The sequence below is a fragment of the Protobothrops mucrosquamatus genome, unplaced genomic scaffold, assembly GCF_001527695.2.
Source record: "Protobothrops mucrosquamatus isolate PMUCROS unplaced genomic scaffold, P.Mucros_1.0 scaffold41, whole genome shotgun sequence".
Classification (NCBI taxonomy): Eukaryota; Metazoa; Chordata; class Lepidosauria; order Squamata; family Viperidae; genus Protobothrops; species Protobothrops mucrosquamatus.
This window is the reverse complement of record NW_015386423.1, coordinates 1,042,824-1,063,496: the sequence shown is the minus strand read 5'-3', so window position 1 is coordinate 1,063,496 and position 20,673 is coordinate 1,042,824. Positions and strand designations below refer to the sequence as shown.

The following is a 20,673-nucleotide window of genomic DNA, read 5'->3' as shown; positions in this document are numbered from 1 at the left end:
GCGGCGGCGGGCGCTGGGCGGCGCGATGGTGCAGCTGGCCGTGCGCCGGTGAGTCCCGGGGCGCCGGGGGGGGAGGGCGCCGGGGGAAGCCGCCCCGTCCTGACCGGTTCCGTCTTGCAGGGCGGCGCGCGGGGAGGCGGCGGCGGAGTGGCTGCTGCTGGAGCTGCAGGGGCAGCTGGAGGCGCGGGGCAGCGGCGGCGGCGGGCTGGCCGGGCGGCTGCTGGGGGACCTACACTTCACCCAGGAGGTCAGCGCGGGGCCGGGGGGGGAGCGCGGGGGGGGGGGCGGAGAGGCGTCCGCTGACCTTCCTAGCCGTCCCGCAGGGAGCGCCGGTGCTGATCGTGGGCCACCACGTGCTCTACGGGAAGGCGGTGCGACTGGAGAAGGCCGTGGCCGTCCTGCGTAGAGGAGCCGCCGCGCCCGGCGACCCTCCCGGCCCCGCCGCCTACGAGGTCGCCGCGCTCATCCGTACCAAGATGCTCTTCAAAACGCGCCCCAAGCCCATCGTCCCCAGCGCGCCCAAGAAGGCCTGAGTCCCGCCGGCGGGCCCTCCCCGGTGCTCTTTGGCTGTCAGGCTGGCATTTGGGTGCCTGTCTATTCTTTGCCGAAAGGGGACAGTTTGTTGGGACCCTGTTAATTTGGGGGCGGGGGGGACAGAAAAAGGCTCCTCTGTTTACAAAGCTTTATTATTGTAACAAATGCAATAAAAAAAAATTCAAACCTCTTTTTAAAAAATGAAAATGCAAGTAAAAAATAAATACACTTACAAACAACTTTTAAGTGTTCAACTAGTGTTATTATCAAAGAGTTCAAAAACTTCTAAAACTCATCAGGAACCCAAAAGAATCACCCAAAAGCTGAAGCTCAGCAGAGCTGGAGAAGAGCAAAAAGGAAGTCCAGCCAAAAGAGGGGCCGGATCCTGGCTCTCCTCCCCAACATGCTTTGGCCTTAGCCAGCCTGGAGAGAGAAGCCTTTGTGAAGCTCTTTGTGAAGTATTGCAGCCTCTGCACCTGACCTTTCTTCCCGCTGTGGTCTTGAGGCCTGTGCAAAATGGCAGCATCGGAAGAACCTCCCTCCTTCCCTCTCCTGCCCGCCTTTGAGGACCAGTGTTTGCCCTTCCTCTGCATCAGTTCCCCAAAATACCAGTTGGCACACTGGGCATAGCAAGAAATGGCCTGGGCAAAGATGCTGAAGCAGGAGTCAGCTCTACTTTGTTGCTCTGTGGAATTGCAGAGAAACCGTGAGTGCCTGAAGGCTCTTGGGATTTGTACCAAGGAAAGGGTTGGTCCTCTTGATGGCTTGGCAAATTCTGCATTTCAAGCCAAAAACAAAAAAAACACAAGCAAACTATTTCCTCATTTCTGGCAAAATCCTCAAACTGCAAATCAGAAACAAAAATTTGTAAATCAAACCTGTTCTGCAAAATATCTAGTTACATAATGAATTTCTTCACATAAAATGTTCTATACAAGGCAGGAATACACCTAACTGGAGAAGGGTGTATATAAATACTTTTTTTGGTTCAGAGATTAATGCCCGTAGTAGACTAAACAAGGATGCTGTGATACCCGTTCACCAGTCTGAGTCAATGCAGCTGCCCTCTGAGGACACAAAGAGTTGTGAGGATGCGCCATAAAATGGGGCAGAAGCACAAGAGTCCTCTGTGCAGCACCTGCCTCCCCCCATGCCAGAGAACTGAAGGAGGCCGAAGAGTCTGGGTGTCGGCTACGATTAGGAGCTCCCACTAGCAAGGAACATGCACAGAACCCAGGAGAGCTTTATTCAGCCAGCCTGTGAAGCTTCGCTAGTTCTCCAGCACAGGGCTCTCCAGATGTGCCAGAGTTTAATTGCTGGCTGGGGATCATGGGCATTGAAGTCCATACATCTAGATGGTAGTTGTATTAGTGCATTCAACACCAAAATGTTCAGCAACATTTTGTCATTATAACAAGTTTTTTCAGTCCATGGAACTTAACTGGCATTCTTTTAAATGTGCAGGCCTTATTTACAGTTTACCCATATTTCTGATAAGCTAAAAAGTGTAGAACAGAACATTGTCAGAGTTGGAAGGGACCTCGGAGTCCAACCTCCTGCTCAAGCAGGAGACCCTGTACCATTCCAGACAACTGGCTGTCTTGCCATTTGGGGTTTGTTAAAAGGAGAGCACAATCTGGCAATAGATGTACAAAACTCCAGAAAAGTCTCTGAATTTTTCTGAGACGGTTTAAAATATTGCTCAAAATGTAGAAACTTGCTCTTCAAAGGAGATGTAAAAACATGCAGAATTCTCAGTTTTAAGAATGCTCTTCAGGTCTGAAACTAGGAAGAGCTGCCTTTCCTCTAAACTCCAGCAGGGGGCAGGCAGGCTCTGCGCAAGGGAGCAGCTGAGCAAACTTGTGTCCACCTGTTCAGATGCTGGCTAAGCAGGAAGCTGGCAAAGGGGGATGAGGGGGAAGGAGGGTGTCATGTTCCCTCTCAGTGGAGCTGCTGTTTGCAGTAAAAGCTTCCACCACCCCTGAACTAGAAGCCCTGCACGTTCCCCTCCAGCTCCCAGCCCCTTCTTACTGGAGGAGACAGGCAAGGTGTATTAAGGGCGGAGTGGTTTAAGCCGAGAACAGGACGGAAGCCTGTGAAGTATCTCAACCCCTCTCTTCTCCCAGTTGGAAGTAGCACCGTGGGTGAATCTATAGAAAAGCCCCAGAGAGTTACGAGGACGAGAGGTGTGGACAGAGGTAGAACGTCCTAATAGTGCACACAATATTACAACCACATGGTTGCGGACAGGAACAAATCCTGGCCCACCTAAACATTGTTAAATCAGGCGTCATTCATGTGCTTGATGGCATGTAAATGGTGGAAAATCCGGAGTGGCCATAAGGCAACCGGCTCCTCCAGCTGAGGCCCCCCTTTCTTTGGCTACCACGCAGGGGAGGGGGCATTCTGGGAGACTGGGAAAGTTCCCTTTCTGGTGGGTACCTCATTCAGGGCTCTTTCCCAAATGGAGCTTTCTGGCCTTCCTCCTCCAGCCCCCTCCAGCCCACCCCGTTATTCCTGCAGTGAAACGACTGGAAGACACCCTCTTGCTTTTCCTACAGACAGCATCGCCAAAGAGGACCTGGGTAGAGCTACCCTCCCTCCAAGAGGCCTCAACGATGTCTCCCAACAGTGATTCCCCCAAAGCATTGCCTCTGAAAGCCACCACTGTCACCCACTCAGGAGAAGGTCACCTTGAGCCCCTTCAGGAATGTCTTGTTTGCATAGGAGGGCAGGTGAGCTGCTGCTAAGGTCCTTCACTGAGGTCCAAGAGGGTCTTTCTGCCAGCCCCTCGGGATAGTTCTGCAGCAGAAACCCTGTTTATCCCCCACCATCACCAACACACACACACACACAGAGCAAAGTGTTCCGGCTTGCTGAGTTTGCCAGCTGCTTCCAGATGAGCCACATGAAACGCTACCTCAAGCAAGGTGGGGCCAGCCCTTCCCATGGCTCAGCCACACAGGGAAAGTGCTGGTCCATGGAGTTTCTTGCTCCAGTTCCCTCCATTGTCTTCCTGCAGCATATCATACTTCCGCAAAGGCCAAACCGTACTGCTCCTGCGGCTTGCTGCAGCGCCTGGCCACAATGGCCAGGTAGAGGGTGAGCAGGGCCACCCAGTAGCAGGCGTACAAGATGGCCCCTGAGACGAGGAAGACCAGCTCAGTCTCCGTGAAGAGATCCTGGCGGTAGGCTGTATACGCCAGCCCGCCCAGCAGCACCGCCACCCAGACCGAGATGGGGATGAGACCAATGAAGTTGACTACAATCCTTTTCCTGCCAGAGGTGCCCCAGCCAGACTTGGTGATGGTGGCGATGGCAAACATCTTGGTCGGCAGGAGGCTGGACATGTAAAGTAAGGAGTAGAGAGACATGAAGATCATCTCTGCGTTGCCCCGCAGGAAGCAGGCGTAGGTGGCCTTGACGATGCCCACCAGCTGCACCGTCAGGAGAAAAAGGAGGATGTTCCAGACACGGCCACGGTAGAACAGCTGGATGACGGTGGCGATGAGGAAGAACGGGAAGAAGCCAGTTACCACTGACTCGTAGGTCATCCAGAGGTGGTGCTTGTGGAACCAGAGCGCGTTATAGAGCCACTCCCGGAAGTAGGACTTGCTCCAGCGGGTTTGCTGGTTGAGCCAGCGCAGGTACCGGGTGGGGGTCTCCGTCAGGCACTTGGAGCGCGCTGTGTACTTCGTGTGGTAGCCCAGGCTGAGGACACGGTTGGTGAGGTGCCGGTCGTCCCCAAAGCTGCACTTGCTTCCCAGGAAGGTCTGGTTGTACCAGTCTTCCAGGAACTGCTGCAGCAGGGAGTTGCGGTACATCCCCAGGGGCCCACTGATGCACTGGACGCACCCAAAGTAGGACTGGCAGGCCCGCTCCACGTTGAACGCCATCCAGTACCGCACGCTGCTCAGGAAGGAGATCCAGGAGTCATACTTGTTGAGGATCTAGAACAGAAGGAGAGACGTTGGGACTGTCCTGCTGTTACCGGTTCTTCCTCCAAACTCAGTTTTCCATGAGAGGACTGCTCAAACTTTGCATTTATTCCTGGTTTAATAATTGTTTATTAAATAAATTAGCTAAGCTTGTACACAATACTAAGTCACAACTTTAGTTTGCAATGGCTGAGTAGAGCATGAATAAGCATGTCATAGAGTTGCAAAATATCCAGGATTAAATGGAAGGGCCAGATTCTAAGACAACACAGAAATCAGGGCTGGGCAGAAACAGAAGCTTCCTCTCCTTGGGAACCCCCCCCCCCTTGTGCTCCTTGAGCTTTCACACCTTACCTGGACATCTCCACCAACACCACCGACACGAGAGTCCTCCTCCAGGATCCGGAGCATCTCCACAGTGCAGGCAGGATCCAGAACGGTGTCCGAGTCACACACCTGCCCAGGAGAAAGGACCATCATGGCCCAAGGGAAGATTTACACACAAGGAACTAGTCCCCTTTGGCAAGGCTTGAAAAGCCACCAGGAGACAAGAGTGCATCAAGGAGAAACAGCAAAATGCATGGATGGTCCCTTCAGATGGTGCCTATCACACAGAGCAAGGGAGCATGGTCTGACTGGCATGCAGCAAATCCTCTCCTTGTGGGTCAGCACAAGAGTGTGACCGTGCCCGTGTCCTTTACATGTGAATGGGAAAGATGAGCCCAGCCCCAAGGGGCAAGAAGGGGGGCTGGAAGGGCGCCATCTGCTGGACGTCTCTGGCAAGAAGTCCCTTCCACTTGAGAAATAGGGAAAGTGCCTCTCTTTGCCAGGTCCAATGGGCTGAAGAGACCCAGCTTTTTAACCCGGGCTCCACATTCACAAGACACTTGCTTTCTTCTTCAATGGTTGGGTGCCAGGGTGGGGGTGGCAGGAGGACAGAGAGAAGAAAGAACAGGAAGGCCTTGCATGCTGGCACCCACCTGCACGTAGTCCACTGAGTCCCCCAGCGCACGGAAGGCTGTGTACATGACCTCCCGCTTCCCCCCCCACTTCTGCATGATACAGGAGTGGGTGTGGTTGCGGACAAGGCTCTGGACGTGCTGCATGGCCTTCCGATGGGCAACCTCCGTCTCGTCCACCGCCTGAGCGTGGAAGTTGCTGCTCCAGATGTAGCAACTGGTCTGCTCTGAGCCCATCACCTCCTGGAAGATGTCCAGCATGTAGGCATCCTCCTCCCCATTGCCATCCACCACCATCACCACCTTGAGGCTGGGGAAGGAGATGCGCTGGACGGAGCGCAGGCATTTGCGCAGGTAGTCCGGGTCCTCCTGGTAGGCAGCGATGCAGAGGGCCACCGAGGCTTGCAGCTTCAGCGGTCGCCCCTCCAGGCGCATCTGCCGGTGCTCCAGGAAGGCGAAGGAACTCTGGATGAAGAGATGGAGGCCCAGGATGGCTCCGTAGAGCCCAAAGGACAGGTAGTGCTGCTCCGTGTGGATGAACTGGTAGCCTGTGATGTAGGCAGCCAGAATGCCCCCCAGCACCGTCACGGCAAAGAGGATGGTCCCCGAAACACGCAGGGCTGTGGGGAGGCTCAAGGGCATCTGCAGAAAGAAGGGGAGAAGCCCGCTTACAGAGATCACCCATGGCGGTCCGCACCCCACCCCATCCGTGCACCCCGCTTCAGGCAAGAACCCGCACCCGCACCGCTGCTCCTTCCCCGTCCTGACGGAGGCCTGGAGCTGGGTTTTGCATTCCCCCCCAGGCGGGCCCTTCCTCCGTGTGGGCGGGCAGGAGGAGAGAGGGGCGCTTGCCCAGTTCTGCTCCTGAGACCCGTCGGAGCCCCCAACACGCGCGGCACCTGCGCCGCGCACAACCCAGTCCAGCCCAGAGACGGGGAGGGAAGGGGATTGGTACAGAAGAGCGCCGCCCGCTCCGAGCTGGCTCTCGGGTCCGGACAGGGCAGGGCGGCGAAGCCGCGGCCACTGCCCTTTCCTGCTCTACTCCGCTCCCAGGAAGCCCGACGCAGCCGACTCTGAGGCGGCCCGGTGCAAACGGGGACGGCCGAGCAGTTGCAACACGGCTGCCTGCTCGCTCTTCTCCGGTCCGCGCTGCCCTTCTCCCCCGCCACCGCCTCCGACAGCAGCGACATGTCCTTCCTCGTCGCCTATCCTGCCATGCAGCCCGGAGATGGTGCCAGCCAGGCGCCTTTTCCTAAACCCAGCCCGGAATCGCTCGAGGAAAGAGATGCGTCGCCGCCCGAAGTGCCAAGGAGCAGCAGGCCACCGAGGAGCATGTGCAGAGCGCGCCCTCCCGCCTCCCGCCCAGAATACAAGCGGGGCCCGGCCAGGGATCCCCCCCGCCTCTTCCCGGAGCGCGACCCACCGTGCCGTGCCGTTCTCTCTTGGACTCCAAGCAGCGCGGCGTTTTAAAGCGCCCGACCCGGGAGGCTAGAGCTAGCCCCGCCCCGCCCCGCCCCGCCCCGCCCCGTCGGGGGGAAGCCCCCTCCCAGGCCAAGGGGAGGGGCGACAGCGTGACCTGCCTCTCTCTGCAGGTGCTCTCGCCCACCGGCCCGCCCTTCCCCGGGGTCCAGCGGGGGCTGCCACGGGCGCGCTTTCCGCGGGAAAAAGGTTTGGGCGACGCAACTCCGGAGATGCGGGATGAGAGGACGGTCCCGGCGGCCAGGTCCAAGGAAGGGTGAAGGCGGCTCGGCTCCGCTCGATTCCTGCTCAGCCTCCTTTTTCGTTCCATGAGCCTGCCTACCTGCCTCGAGGCGGCGGAAGTGCCGCCGGCGCTGTCCGGGGAAGGCGACCTCTGGGCAGGCGGAGGAAACCGGTCCCGATCCCCTTCCCCGCAGATCGGCTCCGAGGGCCTCTCTGGCACACAGCGGGCTGCGCCTTCCTCGCTGGCATCTGCCCGCCAGACTTACTCCCTCGCAGGCTTAGAGCGGTTCTTGCGCAAATCCCAATTTAGCGATCCGTTGACCCAGAGAGACCCCATTCAAGATACGGATCAGAGGTGCCACCAAGAACACGCAATTTTCCAGCAAAGGGCGATGAAAGCCGTGACCGACACTCCCCTAGTTGGTTTTCAGAAGTGGGAGGGGGTGGGGAACTAAGGCTGCCAGGGCCTCTGATGGTCCTGCTGTGCTGGTTTGAAGGTGCAAACGCTGGGGAGCCTAGGCAGTTGACCCCAGCCACTGCTTAGACCAATCAAATGCCCTTACAAATTGACACCAGATTCCACAGCCTTCATACATCTCCCCCCCCACCCCCCACCCCCGCCCGCGCTTTCCCCAATAGCTTTCAACCAGGGCTGGGATAGAACAAAGGTCCAGGAAGGTCCCAAAAGGCCCTTTCCCAATTGGGTAATTCCTCTTCAAGGTGCTGCTTTTTGTGTGGGAGCCCACAGTCCAGGCGGCCCCATTCCAGAGGCTCTGGGCTCAGATCCGCCCTGCTTGGTTAAAAGAAGCACTTTTTGGGGAAAACAGCATTTCTCCCACAAAGCAGGAACAGTTAATTGCAATGCTGTTTCTTAACTGGATCTTGTTCTTGCTTGCCTGTCACCTACACGCACAAACACACACATCCTGTTCACACCCCTTGCCTTCAGATGTAGCAGAAATAACCGTGGAGATTAATTTCATATGATAAATTTAGCACAAAGGTCTACTGACTGCAGAAGTTTCCCAGGAAATCACAATGCCCGTAAAATTACAGTGGAAAGATCTGCATCAAGAATAGAGTTCAAAATCCAGTCAGGCAAATCTATTATTAGATTGTGTTTCCCCCTCCCCGCCTTCTTCCTTTTGCTCTTTGCATAAAAATGAATTTAAGCCAACTCCTTGCCTTGATCTGCTCAAGGCAAACAATTGGCCCAAAGACTCCTTAGCCAAGGTGGATATGGGTTCTCCTGAGAGGATCTACCAGCTCCCCCAATCTGGTGCTCTTCTAGACATCCTTCCATGTCCCCAAATGCTAAGCTTGCAGGCATCATGGACACCTATGCAGCACATCTGGAAGATAAGTGGTTGGAGAAGGTCAAGTCCTGATCAATTCATAATCAAACTCTGGATTGGAATCCCTCCTAAGTCCTAATCTCACACAAACCATGCACAAATTGCTCCTCTGAAAAAGCAGATTCCTCATAAGCAAGAGAATGGTTTGCCCAGATTCAGTTTGGCTTGGCTGGTCCCCCATGGCTTCCATTGTCTGGATAGCATAGCAAGCTTCCCATAAGGTGAGAGGCTCCCCTCTTGAAATCAAACATCCCCTGAGAACTGCTAACACCCCTCAGCTGCAACTGCTGTGCTTATGAAGTGTAAACAAAGAAGAGAAACAAGCAGCTCGATGCTAGAGGAGGAAACGCATAAAGTTTAACCCTGAAGGAAACAAAGTGTAAGAATGCAGAGGAAGGGTTGATTACCTGGTTTGGCACCGATAGCCAGAATTAGGTCTCACCTCCCTTAGGCAGTCACTAGGCGAGGGCTGCTCCTTATTTGTAATAAGTCCCTTTTTAGATGCGCGTTTATGGAGAGAAGAGGCACTGGCTAGCCTTAAGGGGCAACAGGCAATGGAATGTGAGTTGAAGGACCCACAATGTTTCCCACTGAATCTGAAGATTTAATGCCCTCCCTTTCTTAAGCGTAAGAACCCTGCAGATAATTACAGGAATTAAGTTGATGAGCTCAATGTTCTTCCCAACAGAGCCTCCAGTACTTCTACTTCTGGGCCTTGCACAAAATGAGTGCTGGAACTTCTCTCCCTTTCCTAAAATCACAGCTCAGGACCACTCAGCTTCCAAAGAAATTGTGGGTGCTTCATTACTGGAGTGTTTTAAGAAGAGACTGGACAGTCACTTGTCTGAAATGGTATAGGATCTCCTGCTTGAGCAGGGGGATGGACTAGAAGACCTCGGAGGTCCCTTCCAGCTCTATTCTTTGTTTGTTTGATTGATTGAAATTCCGAGCTTCCACCTCTCACTGCAAAGAGACTCTGAGGTCTGATTCACATATCCTAGTTTGGTTGCAATGCCATTTCTTGGTTCTGAGTTAGTACATTGGGGGAATCTGACTCTTATGGTTTGTTCCATAAACCACAGTTGAAGCATAAATAAGAATCCAGCTATGTTCTGCCAGACAAGCCATGGATTGTGTTCAAAGCCAGGCCGTGGGGTAGGGCTTCCTCTCCTGTCTCTCCCAGTCCTGGTGGGGACACTGCTCCAACCGCTTCAGAAAAGGCCCTTCTGGATTCCCCATTGTCCCACTGCTAAACACCCCTTTCCTATAAGAATGGTTTCCCTACCCCACAAATTGTCAGAGTATAAACTTTATAATTCCATGAATTATCTAAGTCAAGCCTGCTTCATTCCAAGTCTATTTCTGGTTTCTACAATGGCTCCAGAAAGTTAGTTTTGTCTTTTTACAACCCAAGTGTTTGAAATACACTCTCACCACGCTGCTCCGGTTAAGAGTCTCCGGTCCCCTTGGCAGAGAGGGGAGAGCTGCTGAGCTGGCACAGCACCCGGGAGGCGGCAGAGGGCTGCAGGCAGGCGAGGCACTGGGAGAGGCCGGGAAACGAGGCTCCTCTACCTGGGCGATTGGACCTTCAGATGTTTTCTTTAAAGTTTCCTCTCGATTAATGGAGGACCCTCCGATGCACGCAAGAGCTGCTGCTGGCGGAAAGATGCCCGGGGCTTGAAACACGAGCGTGCCCTTCACGGTCTCACGTTTCCGACCTTTTCCTCTGTAAACACAGGCTGCTTATCCCCCTCCCCTCTCCAAAGGAGGGAAACGTGCAGAAAAGAGTGTAAAATAGGAAGCCCGCGAAATCAAAGGCACAAGACGCGCTGACACGGGAGCAACACAGGTGCCAGCGTCATTCTCTACCTTTCCTTCCTTCCGGGTCCTCACGAACCAGCCTGTCTCCTCTGCTTGCAGAAGTTGCCTTTTCTTTTCTCTCTTTCGGGGGCTGTTTCTCAACTCCAGTTCTTACTTTTTCTATCTTCCCCTTCCATGCAACCCAGTCCAGGAGATTAGCCTAAACCACGGTTTATTAATTACATCACTGGCTGGGTTCATAAATTCACGAAACCGTAAACCAGAGTTGCAACTACAACGGCCGAGTTCATCTCAGGCACGAAGCCAAACCAAACCAGCCCGATTAATGCGTATTGGGGCGTTCCGGGGCGACCGCAGCTGCAGGGCGCCTTCCGCATCGCGCTCCCTTTTCAGTGGGACTTCCTTGACCTGCTTCTCCTGGGGCAGCCCAGCCTCGCCTGTCTCCGCTCTCCCCGACTAATTCCAAGCCTCTTGAACGCAACGAGAGCTCCACGCAAGTCCGGGGCTTTCCTCGAGTTTTCCCTTCTGCTGCAAAGCCGCGCACGAGCCAAAGAGATCTGCGCACCGATCACCCGCCCCCCACCCTCACGCAGGTCTGCACGGAAAGAGCCCCTCCGGTTGGAGGCCGGTCCCCGCCAAACCCCAGTCGAGGCAAGCGCCACTTCAAAGAGCTTTGCCCCCTTTCGCTCGGGAAGGCGGGCAGGTGCCGCTTTCCCCGCGGCTCCATTGTGCAGCGGCGCGCCTTACCTTCCAGACTCCGGAGGCTGCGCGCTCGGCCGGGAAAGGCTCCCTCCGCAGCGGCCCGACCGGAGCGGCTGCCCCTCTCGAGCCCCGCTGGCCGCGGCGAGCCCGGAGCAGCCCAGCGAGCGGGAGAGGAGCCCCACCGCGGGCAACAGGCGAACCGGGAGGGATGCAAGCTGCCCGCTGCGCCGCCAGCCCCGGCGGAGACCCTCCGCCGCGGGCCCAGGCACCGCCTCCTTTCCCGGGAGGGTGTGAGCGGGCGGACGGCCGGCAGGCGCTCCCCAGACAATGACAGCTCTCCGCCGCAGCGGCGGCTCCAGCCGCTCCCTCCGCCGTCCTGGGGGGTGGGCGGGGGCTGTTGGGCGTCTCAAAGCATCCCAGGGGGAGGCCTGCTCCTCTGACCCCGCTGCTGCCGCCCCTCCCCCCCTCCACTGCTCCCAGCTGCCAGTTCCCTATTACAACCCTGCGAGGTAGGCTGGGCCAGAGGACAACTGGCCCAAAGCCTCCCAGGCTGGTGGTGACCCCAGAGGGCTCAGCTTCCACTCCATCTCTTTGCCCCCCTTCCTCCCGCTGACGGGGACTGCAGCAGTGGGCAGCACAGAGAGCCCCTGCAAAGCCCAGGGGAACAGAGACCGAGGAGGGGGAAACCAGGATTCCTAGATGGGACAGGGACTCTGCCAAGAGGGTCTCTTTCCCTGCGCAGGAGCTGCACTGATGGGGCCTTCAGGGGCCCCCCAACTCCTGCTCTGGGCCACACCCCTCCCAGCGAGAAGTCTGGCATGATTGGCCACGCAGCACAGGAAAAGCCATTGAGACGGGCCAGCCCAGGAAGTGTTCGGGGCCACACAAGACCCCCGAGAGGCTGCCAGCGTGTGTCATCAGCCCTGCTCGGATTTGACCCTGGCAGCCTCCTGCCAGCCACCCTCCCCCCCCCCCAGGATTCTGCAGCCTCCTTTCCAAGTATGCCACTGCTGGGCTTAATTTATTGCCCCGGTTGATCTGCTCCCCTCCCCGGTGGGGATAGAGCCCTCCTGCAACAAAGCTGAGTTCTACAGAGTCTGCCCTACAGGGGCAAAGTTCACACGGAAGATGCCAGGGAAAGCCACGGATGAGGGCTTTTGAGTGGCAGAGTCCCGTGGCCATCTGGAGCAGCAGCCTTAGGGCAGGATCTCAATCTTCTTCTGCAGCGTCTGAGGCGGGAAGAGGAGCTGCCTGAGGAGGCCGTCCAGCTCCTCCAAGGCCAGCTGAGCATGCAGCACTGTGACCTCGTCTTGCTCGCAGCGCACCACGAACTTCAGCAGGCGGTAGAGGTCCAGCAAGACATCGTGGAGAACCTGGAAAGGGGAGCAGAAATCACAAGAGTTTTCAGAAAAATAGAGTTGGCAGGGTTGGATTTTTATTCCACCTTTCTAAAATATATAAAGAGGGGAAATTACCTCCTCCAATTTCGCCCACCACAGCAACTCTGAGGTGGGTTGGGCTGAAAGAGCGACTGGCTCAAAGTCATCCAGCCGGCTTTCACACCTAAGGCGGGACTAGAACTCACCTTCTCCTGATTTTTTCAAGGCCAGCATTGCACTAATGAATCTTACACACCTTTCTGGAGGAAAGGTGTAGACAAACTACTCTGGGCCAGTTCCAAGAAAGTGATGATCTCCTGCCCGTAAATGCCAGGCTGGGCAAACCCACCTCTTCTGTGGCACTTCCTGGTACCAGGGATGGATGCAACAAATCGCAACTGACCAGGGATTGTTAAGGTGAACACTTTGAACAAAGCAGCTCTTCTGAGGGACTGGGAGAAGCTAGTTTGTTGTAAAAAAGTAAGCAGACTCATGCCCCACAAAGGGCAGAATGCTCTCCCAGTCTTTCCTCCAGGAATTCAGGCAGGGGCTACACCAGCTCTGAAGCATGTCCAGAGGGCCTCCTTTCCTCCAAGCCTGGCCACAGGAGAAAAGGCCTGCTGACAGGAGGACACGGCCAGCCTCCTCTCCCTCTACAGGGAAGCCCTGCCAAGGGAACAGCTGGTGGGGCAGGGCAGGGAGAGGCTGCCCAAGAGCTGCTGAAGTGCCTGCCCTGGGCCCAGCTAGCAGTGAAGGCAGAGCCTGGAATGGCTGGCGGTCAAGGGCTGGTTAGCAGTAAGCAAGTCCCCTTCCCCTTCCTTCTCCTGCTCTCCTTGGATCCCCTCTGGGATAGGCTCAAAAGGGTAGGAATACCTCCCCCCCCACAGAACACCCCCAGCCTCTTGCATCTTCCTTTGGCCATCAGAAGAGCTGCCCGTTGCAGGGACCAAAGGCGGGAGGGCAGCGTGGGCGGGGTAGCCTCTGGGCAGTGCCTGTGCCTTTGGCCTGCTCAGGAGGAAGAGACTTACCTCCACCGCCTTTGTGCTGAGCCCCCGCAGGAGAAGCACCACCACGTGGACCCCGGCTCTACGGACCTCAGCTTCATGGTCGGTTTTGACCACAGCTGCTAAGCAGGACGCCAGCTGTCGGAGAGAAAGGCAGGGCCTCTCAGAGCACTCCAGACCTTGCTAAGGAAGGCAGAGTGGGAGGCTACGGCTGCCAGAGGGGAGTGAAAAGGTGAAAGCCGGTCTTCCTTTGCCTTAAGAAAAGGTAGGCACTAATCTCTGGATCCCTCAAGGGCCCTGAGGGCTGACTTGCTCCCCAGCAGAGATCTGGACCCAGTCGTGATCCTGGTGGCACACACCACCGGCTCACAGCAGTTGCAGAACTTTCCTGCCCCCCCCCCCCGGCATGCTCTGCTGGTTTGGTCCAGGGCCAGATCTGCAAGTAGGGAGCAAGGGGAGCCAGAGGACCGTGACTTCCACACCCCTCCCCCCCCCAAGCTGCATCTTTCCTTCCTTGGGCTCAAGGACAGTCTGCCTTCTCCACACACTGCAGCAGCAGCAGGAGCTTCTGCTGAGTCAGCTGGCACCTGGCCTGCTGCAGCGCCAGAAACAGCCCTCAGCTGCACAGACGTGGCTGGAAAGTTGCACCTCCTGCCCATGTGCTGGAGGACCAGGGCAGCCTTGGCAAAAGGCCCAGCCGCAACAGAACACTCCTTCAGGGCTTGGCTGCCACAAAAGCATCCGCAACACACAGGCTGCCACAGCTTCAACATCACAAAGTAGACCTTGAACAAGTTCCGTTGTATTCCCTTGTACCTTTCAGCTCCCCTCCTGCAGCCCTTTTCTTGCAGCCAGAATGACAGCAGGGTGTTTCTGCCCGAGAGGGGTTGCCAGGGCAGACCACATCCCAATATCAGAGTGGCTTTGGTAAAAGTGGAGGGCCAGGGCCAGTTTGCACACACACATGCATGCACAAACTCAAATGTGTAAAGTGTAGCTTTCCTCTATTCCGCTTTTAGCTTAGAAGAGTGATTTTGAATCTTTGCTGGCTCTTCAGCAAGGAGCAGAGGAACGCGTTGCTCGGAATCAGCAAGGTGGCATAAAATGCAGCCTGGGCTCTCCTGCATCTTGGCGGAGCCTCTGAGCGTGCCAGGCGTCTCCTGCTGCAGGCTGGTTGGGCCACGGCCAGGAGCTGCTGCTCTGACAGGGGAGATGCCCCCAAAGACCCTGCCAACACTGGTGGCTCCCAAGCACAGCATCAGACACGCACGGGCTTCCCTGCCTGGATTTGTCACCCGTGACGACTGGGGAATGCGAGTGCTCTGGCAGCAAAGGACGGCCCCTCGGCCTCAGAGCCAGCAGCATCCGTCTGCACAAGCAGCCCCTGCTCGGGAAGATTTGGTGTTTGGTTCTGTTTGAGAAAGGAGGCTGGGAAAAAAGACTCCTCAGGCTGTTACCACAGATGCTCCCCCCCCTCCTGCATTTGATGGCCGGCCCTGGCTAGTGTCTCTGGCCGAAGCAAAGGACTGTGACCGACACCTGAGACCATGAAGTGTTCAATCCATGGGAGGAGGGGCACGATCCTCACAAACTTGGGCTGCTGCTGCTGCTGCTGCTACTTAGTGGCATCTCTAGAAAGGCAAGGCAGGACCAGGAAGATCCACTGGGACCCAGAAAATTCCCACCTGCAGCACCCCAAGGGCTGCAAGGCTCCAGCGGGAGCAGCAGCCAGTGTGGGAGGAGAAAACAGGGCAGGTACCTCGTGGACCACGGAGCCCAGCTGAAAACCAAGGATCTGGCACAACTCTCCCAGGTTGGACAGGCTGCTGGCTCTGAGGGAGCCGTCAGGATCTCGGACTCCTCGCAGGAAAGCATGGATCAGCGTGTCTCGGTGCTGGAAGACCAGATCTCCTGCAAGGAAGAGGAGAAAGAAGGGCCGGGTGATGGAAGCAGCACTTGCTCTTGGCTGTAAGAAGGGACCTGCAAAGGGGTGCAGCTGATTGGTGGGGCAAGGCTGGGCACGAAGGGCCACAGCCGGAGGGACAGGGACCAGCTCAAGATGAGCCAGGAGGCAGCCGGTCTGTTGTTTGTGAGCAGGCATGACCCCTCCAATGGGGCTCACCCATCCCAGGCCTGGGAGGCAAAGAAGAGCACCCTCCATGCTGTGATTTTCACTGTAGGCCAATGTCCCCCCCCTCTGGCTTTTTAAAGCCTCTGTGCCTTCTCCAGGGTTGGAGGACACCCCCCCTTTATTTAGGGGCCCCATTGGCCTCAGTCCTTGGCAGGGGAAGGAAAACATTGATGGAGGAGCTGCTCACGGGGACCCCAACACCATGAGTGGCTGTTGCTAGGCAACTCCTCCCATGTAGCAGACACACTTCCCGCAATGACACCTCTTGGGCAAAGCGGGCTTCAGTTCTCTTTCCTGAGCCAGCAGGGCACAGTCGGTAAATTGCTCAAATAAAATAATCCAACCAGCACAGAGGCTAAAACCCGCTTCAGCCTCAAGCACCAGCTGTCTTCCCCCCCTTAATTGAATGAAATTAGCTTGCACCCCCAAGCCAAGGACCAGGCGCCAGCAACATCTTCTTGAGTCTCTGAAACTGCTGGAAGGGACCAATAATTACTGTTCTTGCCTCCCAAATCACAGGTTGTTCTCTCCCTGCGAAGCAACTCAGAGAAGGGCATCCCCAAAGAAGGGGAGATTTAATGAGTTTCCACTCAGCCCCAAATGTAAAAACCTTCAATAGTGACGGAGTGCCTTGTCCTTCACCTTCCGTGGCTTGCAAGAAGCACTTTCTGGCCACGATGGATGCGCTGGTGCTGCTCCCCGTTGCAGAGGAGCAGTGAGAAGCTCACTTGCCTGTGCACCTGTCCTCACAGGGTCCATGATGCCATGAACAAATTTTAGACTCTAACTTTGCACACCATCACAAAGGTGCCGGGGGGGCCTATCCAGGCAGCTTCTCTGCCACGGGGCAAAAAGGTCTGCAACAAGAGGGGGTCCCATGGCTATCAAGCGGTCTCTCTCCCTCTCCACACGTTCTTGACTCTTTCGTGGAAAGGTGGGGTCCCTGCCAAGATCAGGAATTACAAGGCAGAGGGGCCGATGCCCACCCACAGCTGTTCCCAAATGAGGACAATTTTGGCCCAAGGCTTGTCCCTCTGAGCGCCGGTAGAAGGGCTCTCCTTGGAGCGGAGACTGGATGCCCTTCCCCACCACCATCTGGGGAAGGAAGGCATCGGTAGGACCCCAGTTCCTCCATCAGAATGCCACTGCCTCGGGGCCAGTCTCCCTGTGGCCCAGCTGAGCAAGATGGCTGTCTACAGACTTAACCCTCAAGCAGAAGGCAGAACGCAGCCAGCCCCAGGGTCTTCCACATCCAGGAGGAGGACGGCTCGCAAAGGCACCATAACAAAGGAAGGGGGGTCGTTGAGAACACGAGGCAGACCCCAAAACAGCCCTGCAGCTCTGAAAAGTAGGGCACAATTACCAGGCTTAACCCGTGCCTGCAACGGGGGCCAAGCTGCCAGCTGCGCCTGAGGCACGCCTGCAAGCGAGGAGCACTGCAGCCCAGATGGCACAGTCTGAGCTCAGCTGACTGCCAGGGCTGAGGAGCTGTGTGGAGAATAAGAGCCGGGAAGCTGGGCAGAGCCTTCAGGAGACTCCCAGAGAGGCAGACCCTCACCCCCAACGGAGACAGCAGGAGACCAGCGCCCAGCACACAGGCAGCAATTAGGGGATTATCTCTGAAGACAGGGCTCGCTGCCAGCAGCAGCTCAGGGAGCCAAGAGGACTTCCAGCCGAGGTGTGTGTGTGTGTGTGTGTGTGTGCGCGCGCACCTTAGCTGAGCTCCCATCTTCAGGGATAAGAACAAAATGTTTCTGGAAGGGAGGGAACGTAGACTGAGGGGAGAGGGAGAGGACAAGGGACCCCTGCTGCTTCCAAAGACTGCCCATAAGCTGAAGGAGCAACTATGGGGAGGGAGAGCCCACCACCAAAGCAAAACCAGCCATGGGGCCCAAAGAGCAGGAAACGCCAAGGGGCCATTTCTCTTGGCAGGTAAGATGGGGCTGGGGGGGGGTTGAGAGAGGGAATGGTCCATTGTTCTGGCCCAGGAAAAGGCACACGGGATGGACTCGGGGGCTTCTTAAGTGGGGGGGGGTCCGTAATGTGTGGACTCCCTTCACCCAAGCAGTCTGAGAGCCAGGAGACACGCTGCCCACAGCGGCAACCACCTGCTGCTGCTGCTGCTGTTGCTGTTCGGAGCCCAGGCCTGGTCCTGGGGGCCCAGAGGTGCCAGACAGTGGGTGGAAGGTGCAGATGGGGAAACATCTGGGCCAGATGGGAGCTTAAGGAGGAGTTAGGCTCCACATCCACAGAAGGCAATTAGATTGGGTGAAGGATGGGCATTGGGGGGGGGGGCGGGCGCCACATGCTCAGGCAATGGGGGGGCAGGAGGCGACACCTCTGGGCTGTGCCAGGTGGATGAGAACAGCTCTGCTGAGCTGGTTGCAGTGAAGATCGAGGGGGGCCCTCAGGGCGAGCCATTCAAAACTGGGCAGCACAAAACGGGAGGAAGAGGACTCAAGCCCAGACAAGCCGCTCAGCTTCTGTCTTGGAGGAAGCAGCCAAGCTGGCAAGGTGGCCGAAGGCCAGGAAGGCACTTGCAACACACAGGAAACAGGCAGGCAGTTCCAGGCTGTTCATTTATTGGGAAAGCCAGAAGCCCCAAACCCTCCTGGGGATCAAACACAATGCAGAGAAAGGAAGTGACTCATTCATGGAAGCAGAGGCCTGAAAGAGGACTCGGCTGCAGGAGGCAAAGAGGCTTTAATTTAGACTCTTGCACTGAGCATGGCAGGAGGGGTCAGACTCTATGGCCTCACAGAGCCCTTTCAGCCCCAGTTTTCTTGTGGCGCTATGGCCAAATTGGCTTAATTTGCAACGCTGGATGCCAGATCCGGTTCAGGGACCTGAGGAGGCGGACGTCCCCCTTACTGAACTACAGGCAGCTCCTGCAGAAGGCAGAGGCCTATTCTGCCCCTCCCCCGGGTCTCCAGGCATAAAGAGGGGAGGTCACCAAACAGGCCCACTCAGTCGCATGCCAAGGCCAGTGCCAAGGCCAAGGCCCAGGGTGGCAGAAGGAGAACACTTCTGGGGCCACGAGAGAAGCCTCGCTTCCCGTCAGCAGCTCTTTCAGCCGCCCAGAGGGAATACTCAGCCCAGCGCCTGGGAGAAACGGGTGTCCCGGCAGGCACTTAAAAGGTCTTCCCAAAGCTCCCCAGCCTTCCCTCAAAATGCAGAGGGTGCTACTGGGGCCACCTTCCTGCCCCGGCCTTTCTGGCCAAGAACGCCTGCCACCCCCCAGCCCCTGCAGGGCCATCCCAGAAGGCCCACTCACCCAGGGCTCGCGTGGTGCGCAGCAGCGCCTCCCCCACCTTCATCCTGGTCTCCGCCATCGGGGCGCTCGCGTACTGGGTCAGCAGGAGGGGCAGGACGTCCTGCGGGAAGGCATCCGACAGCAGGGCCACACCTGGAAGGGGGGAGAAACAGCACCGGGGGAAGGACCCTGGAGGTGGGATTGGCAGCCCAGGGGCTGGAAGCCCCAGACACGCTCGGCCAGAGACTGAGCAGAGGGGAGAAGAGCAGGAGCCTTCGCATGAACCAAGAAGGGCCGGGCAGTTTAACCCGTCCCTGGTCACAGAGGGTCCTGATCCCCTTGGCAGCTTTTCTCAACTCTTGGGACTTTGACCCAGTCTCCCGCAAAGGTACGGGAAGCGCTTCAGTTGTCCCAGGCAGAGAACTGGCCTTCTTCATTTCACTATCAAAAAAAACTCCTGTGGAAGATACACAACGTCTACGCTCTCTGTGGCAGATTTTACACGAAGAAGCCGAACTTCAGTGCCCCTGAGATTAATCACAGCTACACAGCCCAGCTCTTAGGGTGAGCCTGGAACCCCCACAGAGCGCGTCCCTGGGTGGCGGATTGGGGGGCCCTACCCATTGTGGCTTTATGCTGTAATGGCGGGTTGGAGGGAATCAAATACCTCCTGTGGACCAACAGGCCTGGTGAGTGGCAGCTGGCTCCCCAGTATCGACTGAAGGCAGAGACCATATTGGTTGGAACGGATTCAGAAGCACACGGTGTGGTGGCAGCCACTTGAACAGCGTGTGCACAGCGGAAGCAAAGGGAAGACTACTACACTATATATTTCCCACGAAAATCATGTTAATGGTGGCAAAACCTAACAGTGGCCCCGAGTACGGGCACCCCTTAAATGGGGCAGGGGTGCTAAGAATCTCCTGGTCCGCTAGAAGCATGATAAACCCAAAACTACGAATTGGTACGTGGAATCTGAGAAGCCTATACAAAGCTGGGAAAACACACACTATCCAAGAAACGTCCAAATACAACATCTCTATATTGGGAGTGAGTGGAATGCGCTGGCCTGAAAATGGAATGTGTAGAATAGGAAATTATACTATCTAATACTCTGGTGAGAATAGCAAACACCATCAAAATGGAGTAGCTATAGTTGTAAACAATCAAGTAAATAAATGCATCGTCCTTTATTCCTGTATCCGATAGAGTGATAATGATCCAAATAAATAGTACTCCAGTAAATATGAATGTTATACAAGTTTACGCTCCCACAGCTGACAGCGATGAGGAGGATTTAGAGAAGTTCTACGAAGACATAAGCAGTGTCCTGAAAACCCTTAAAAAGTAATGATATCACAATACTCATGGGGGACTTCAATGCAAAAGTGGGAGAAGGAAGTGATGCTCCTGTAGTTGGAAACTTTGGCTTAGGAACCACAAATGGTAGAGGTGACAGATTTGTAGACTTCTGCAAAGAACATAGGCAATGTGTGATGAATACTTTTTTCAAGTTACCAAAAAGACGCCTCTACACTTGGAGATCACCGGCAGATACACGAAATAATGTAGTAAGGAACCAAATTGATTATTTTACAATAAACAAAAGATTTAGAAACTCAGTAAAATCAGTAAAGACATACCCAGGTGCTGATGTACCATCCGATCATAATCTACTACTTGCTGAAGTCCAGCTGAAACTAAAAAGGATGAAAAACCCAAACCCTGCTAAACCAAGAATCGACAGAGACTTCATCATTAAACATGGAGGTAAGATTAAAGAAGAACTAGAAAATCATTTAAGGGAAACCAACAACCTGAATGATGATGATGTAGAAGCGAACTAGAATAAATTCAAAAATGCAATAGTAGAGGTAACAAATTCAAAACAGAGAG

At 55.8% G+C, this 20,673-nt stretch overlaps 3 protein-coding genes across 3 annotated transcripts in view; 1 reads left to right on the top strand and 2 right to left on the bottom strand.

Moving 5' to 3' along the window:
* Positions 1–25: 25 nt before the first annotated feature.
* Positions 26–703, top strand: CHTF8 (chromosome transmission fidelity factor 8). The gene is made up of 3 exons (XM_015811412.1): positions 26–48; positions 121–247; positions 324–703. The coding sequence occupies exons 1-3, from the start codon at positions 26–28 to the stop codon at positions 531–533; spliced, it is 360 nt and encodes a 119-aa protein (XP_015666898.1). The 3' UTR covers positions 534–703.
* A 2,857-nt stretch (positions 704–3,560) lies between these two features.
* Positions 3,561–6,073, bottom strand: HAS3 (hyaluronan synthase 3). Its single transcript, XM_015811472.1, has 3 exons — positions 5,453–6,073; positions 4,827–4,928; positions 3,561–4,484 (listed from the first exon to the last, which is right to left on the bottom strand). The coding sequence occupies exons 1-3, from the start codon at positions 6,071–6,073 to the stop codon at positions 3,561–3,563; spliced, it is 1,647 nt and encodes a 548-aa protein (XP_015666958.1).
* Positions 6,074–12,008: 5,935 nt separating this feature from the next.
* The window catches only part of TANGO6 (transport and golgi organization 6 homolog), a 23,008-nt gene continuing 14,343 nt past the window's right edge, over positions 12,009–20,673 (bottom strand). Inside the window, exons 14-17 of the mRNA XM_029283235.1 lie at positions 18,799–18,930; positions 15,153–15,304; positions 13,418–13,531; positions 12,009–12,383 (exon numbers count right to left, since the gene is read on the bottom strand). Coding sequence (XP_029139068.1) covers positions 12,207–12,383; positions 13,418–13,531; positions 15,153–15,304; positions 18,799–18,930 — 575 coding nt within the window. The 3' untranslated portion in view covers positions 12,009–12,206. The remainder of the gene's footprint in view (positions 12,384–13,417; positions 13,532–15,152; positions 15,305–18,798; positions 18,931–20,673) is intronic.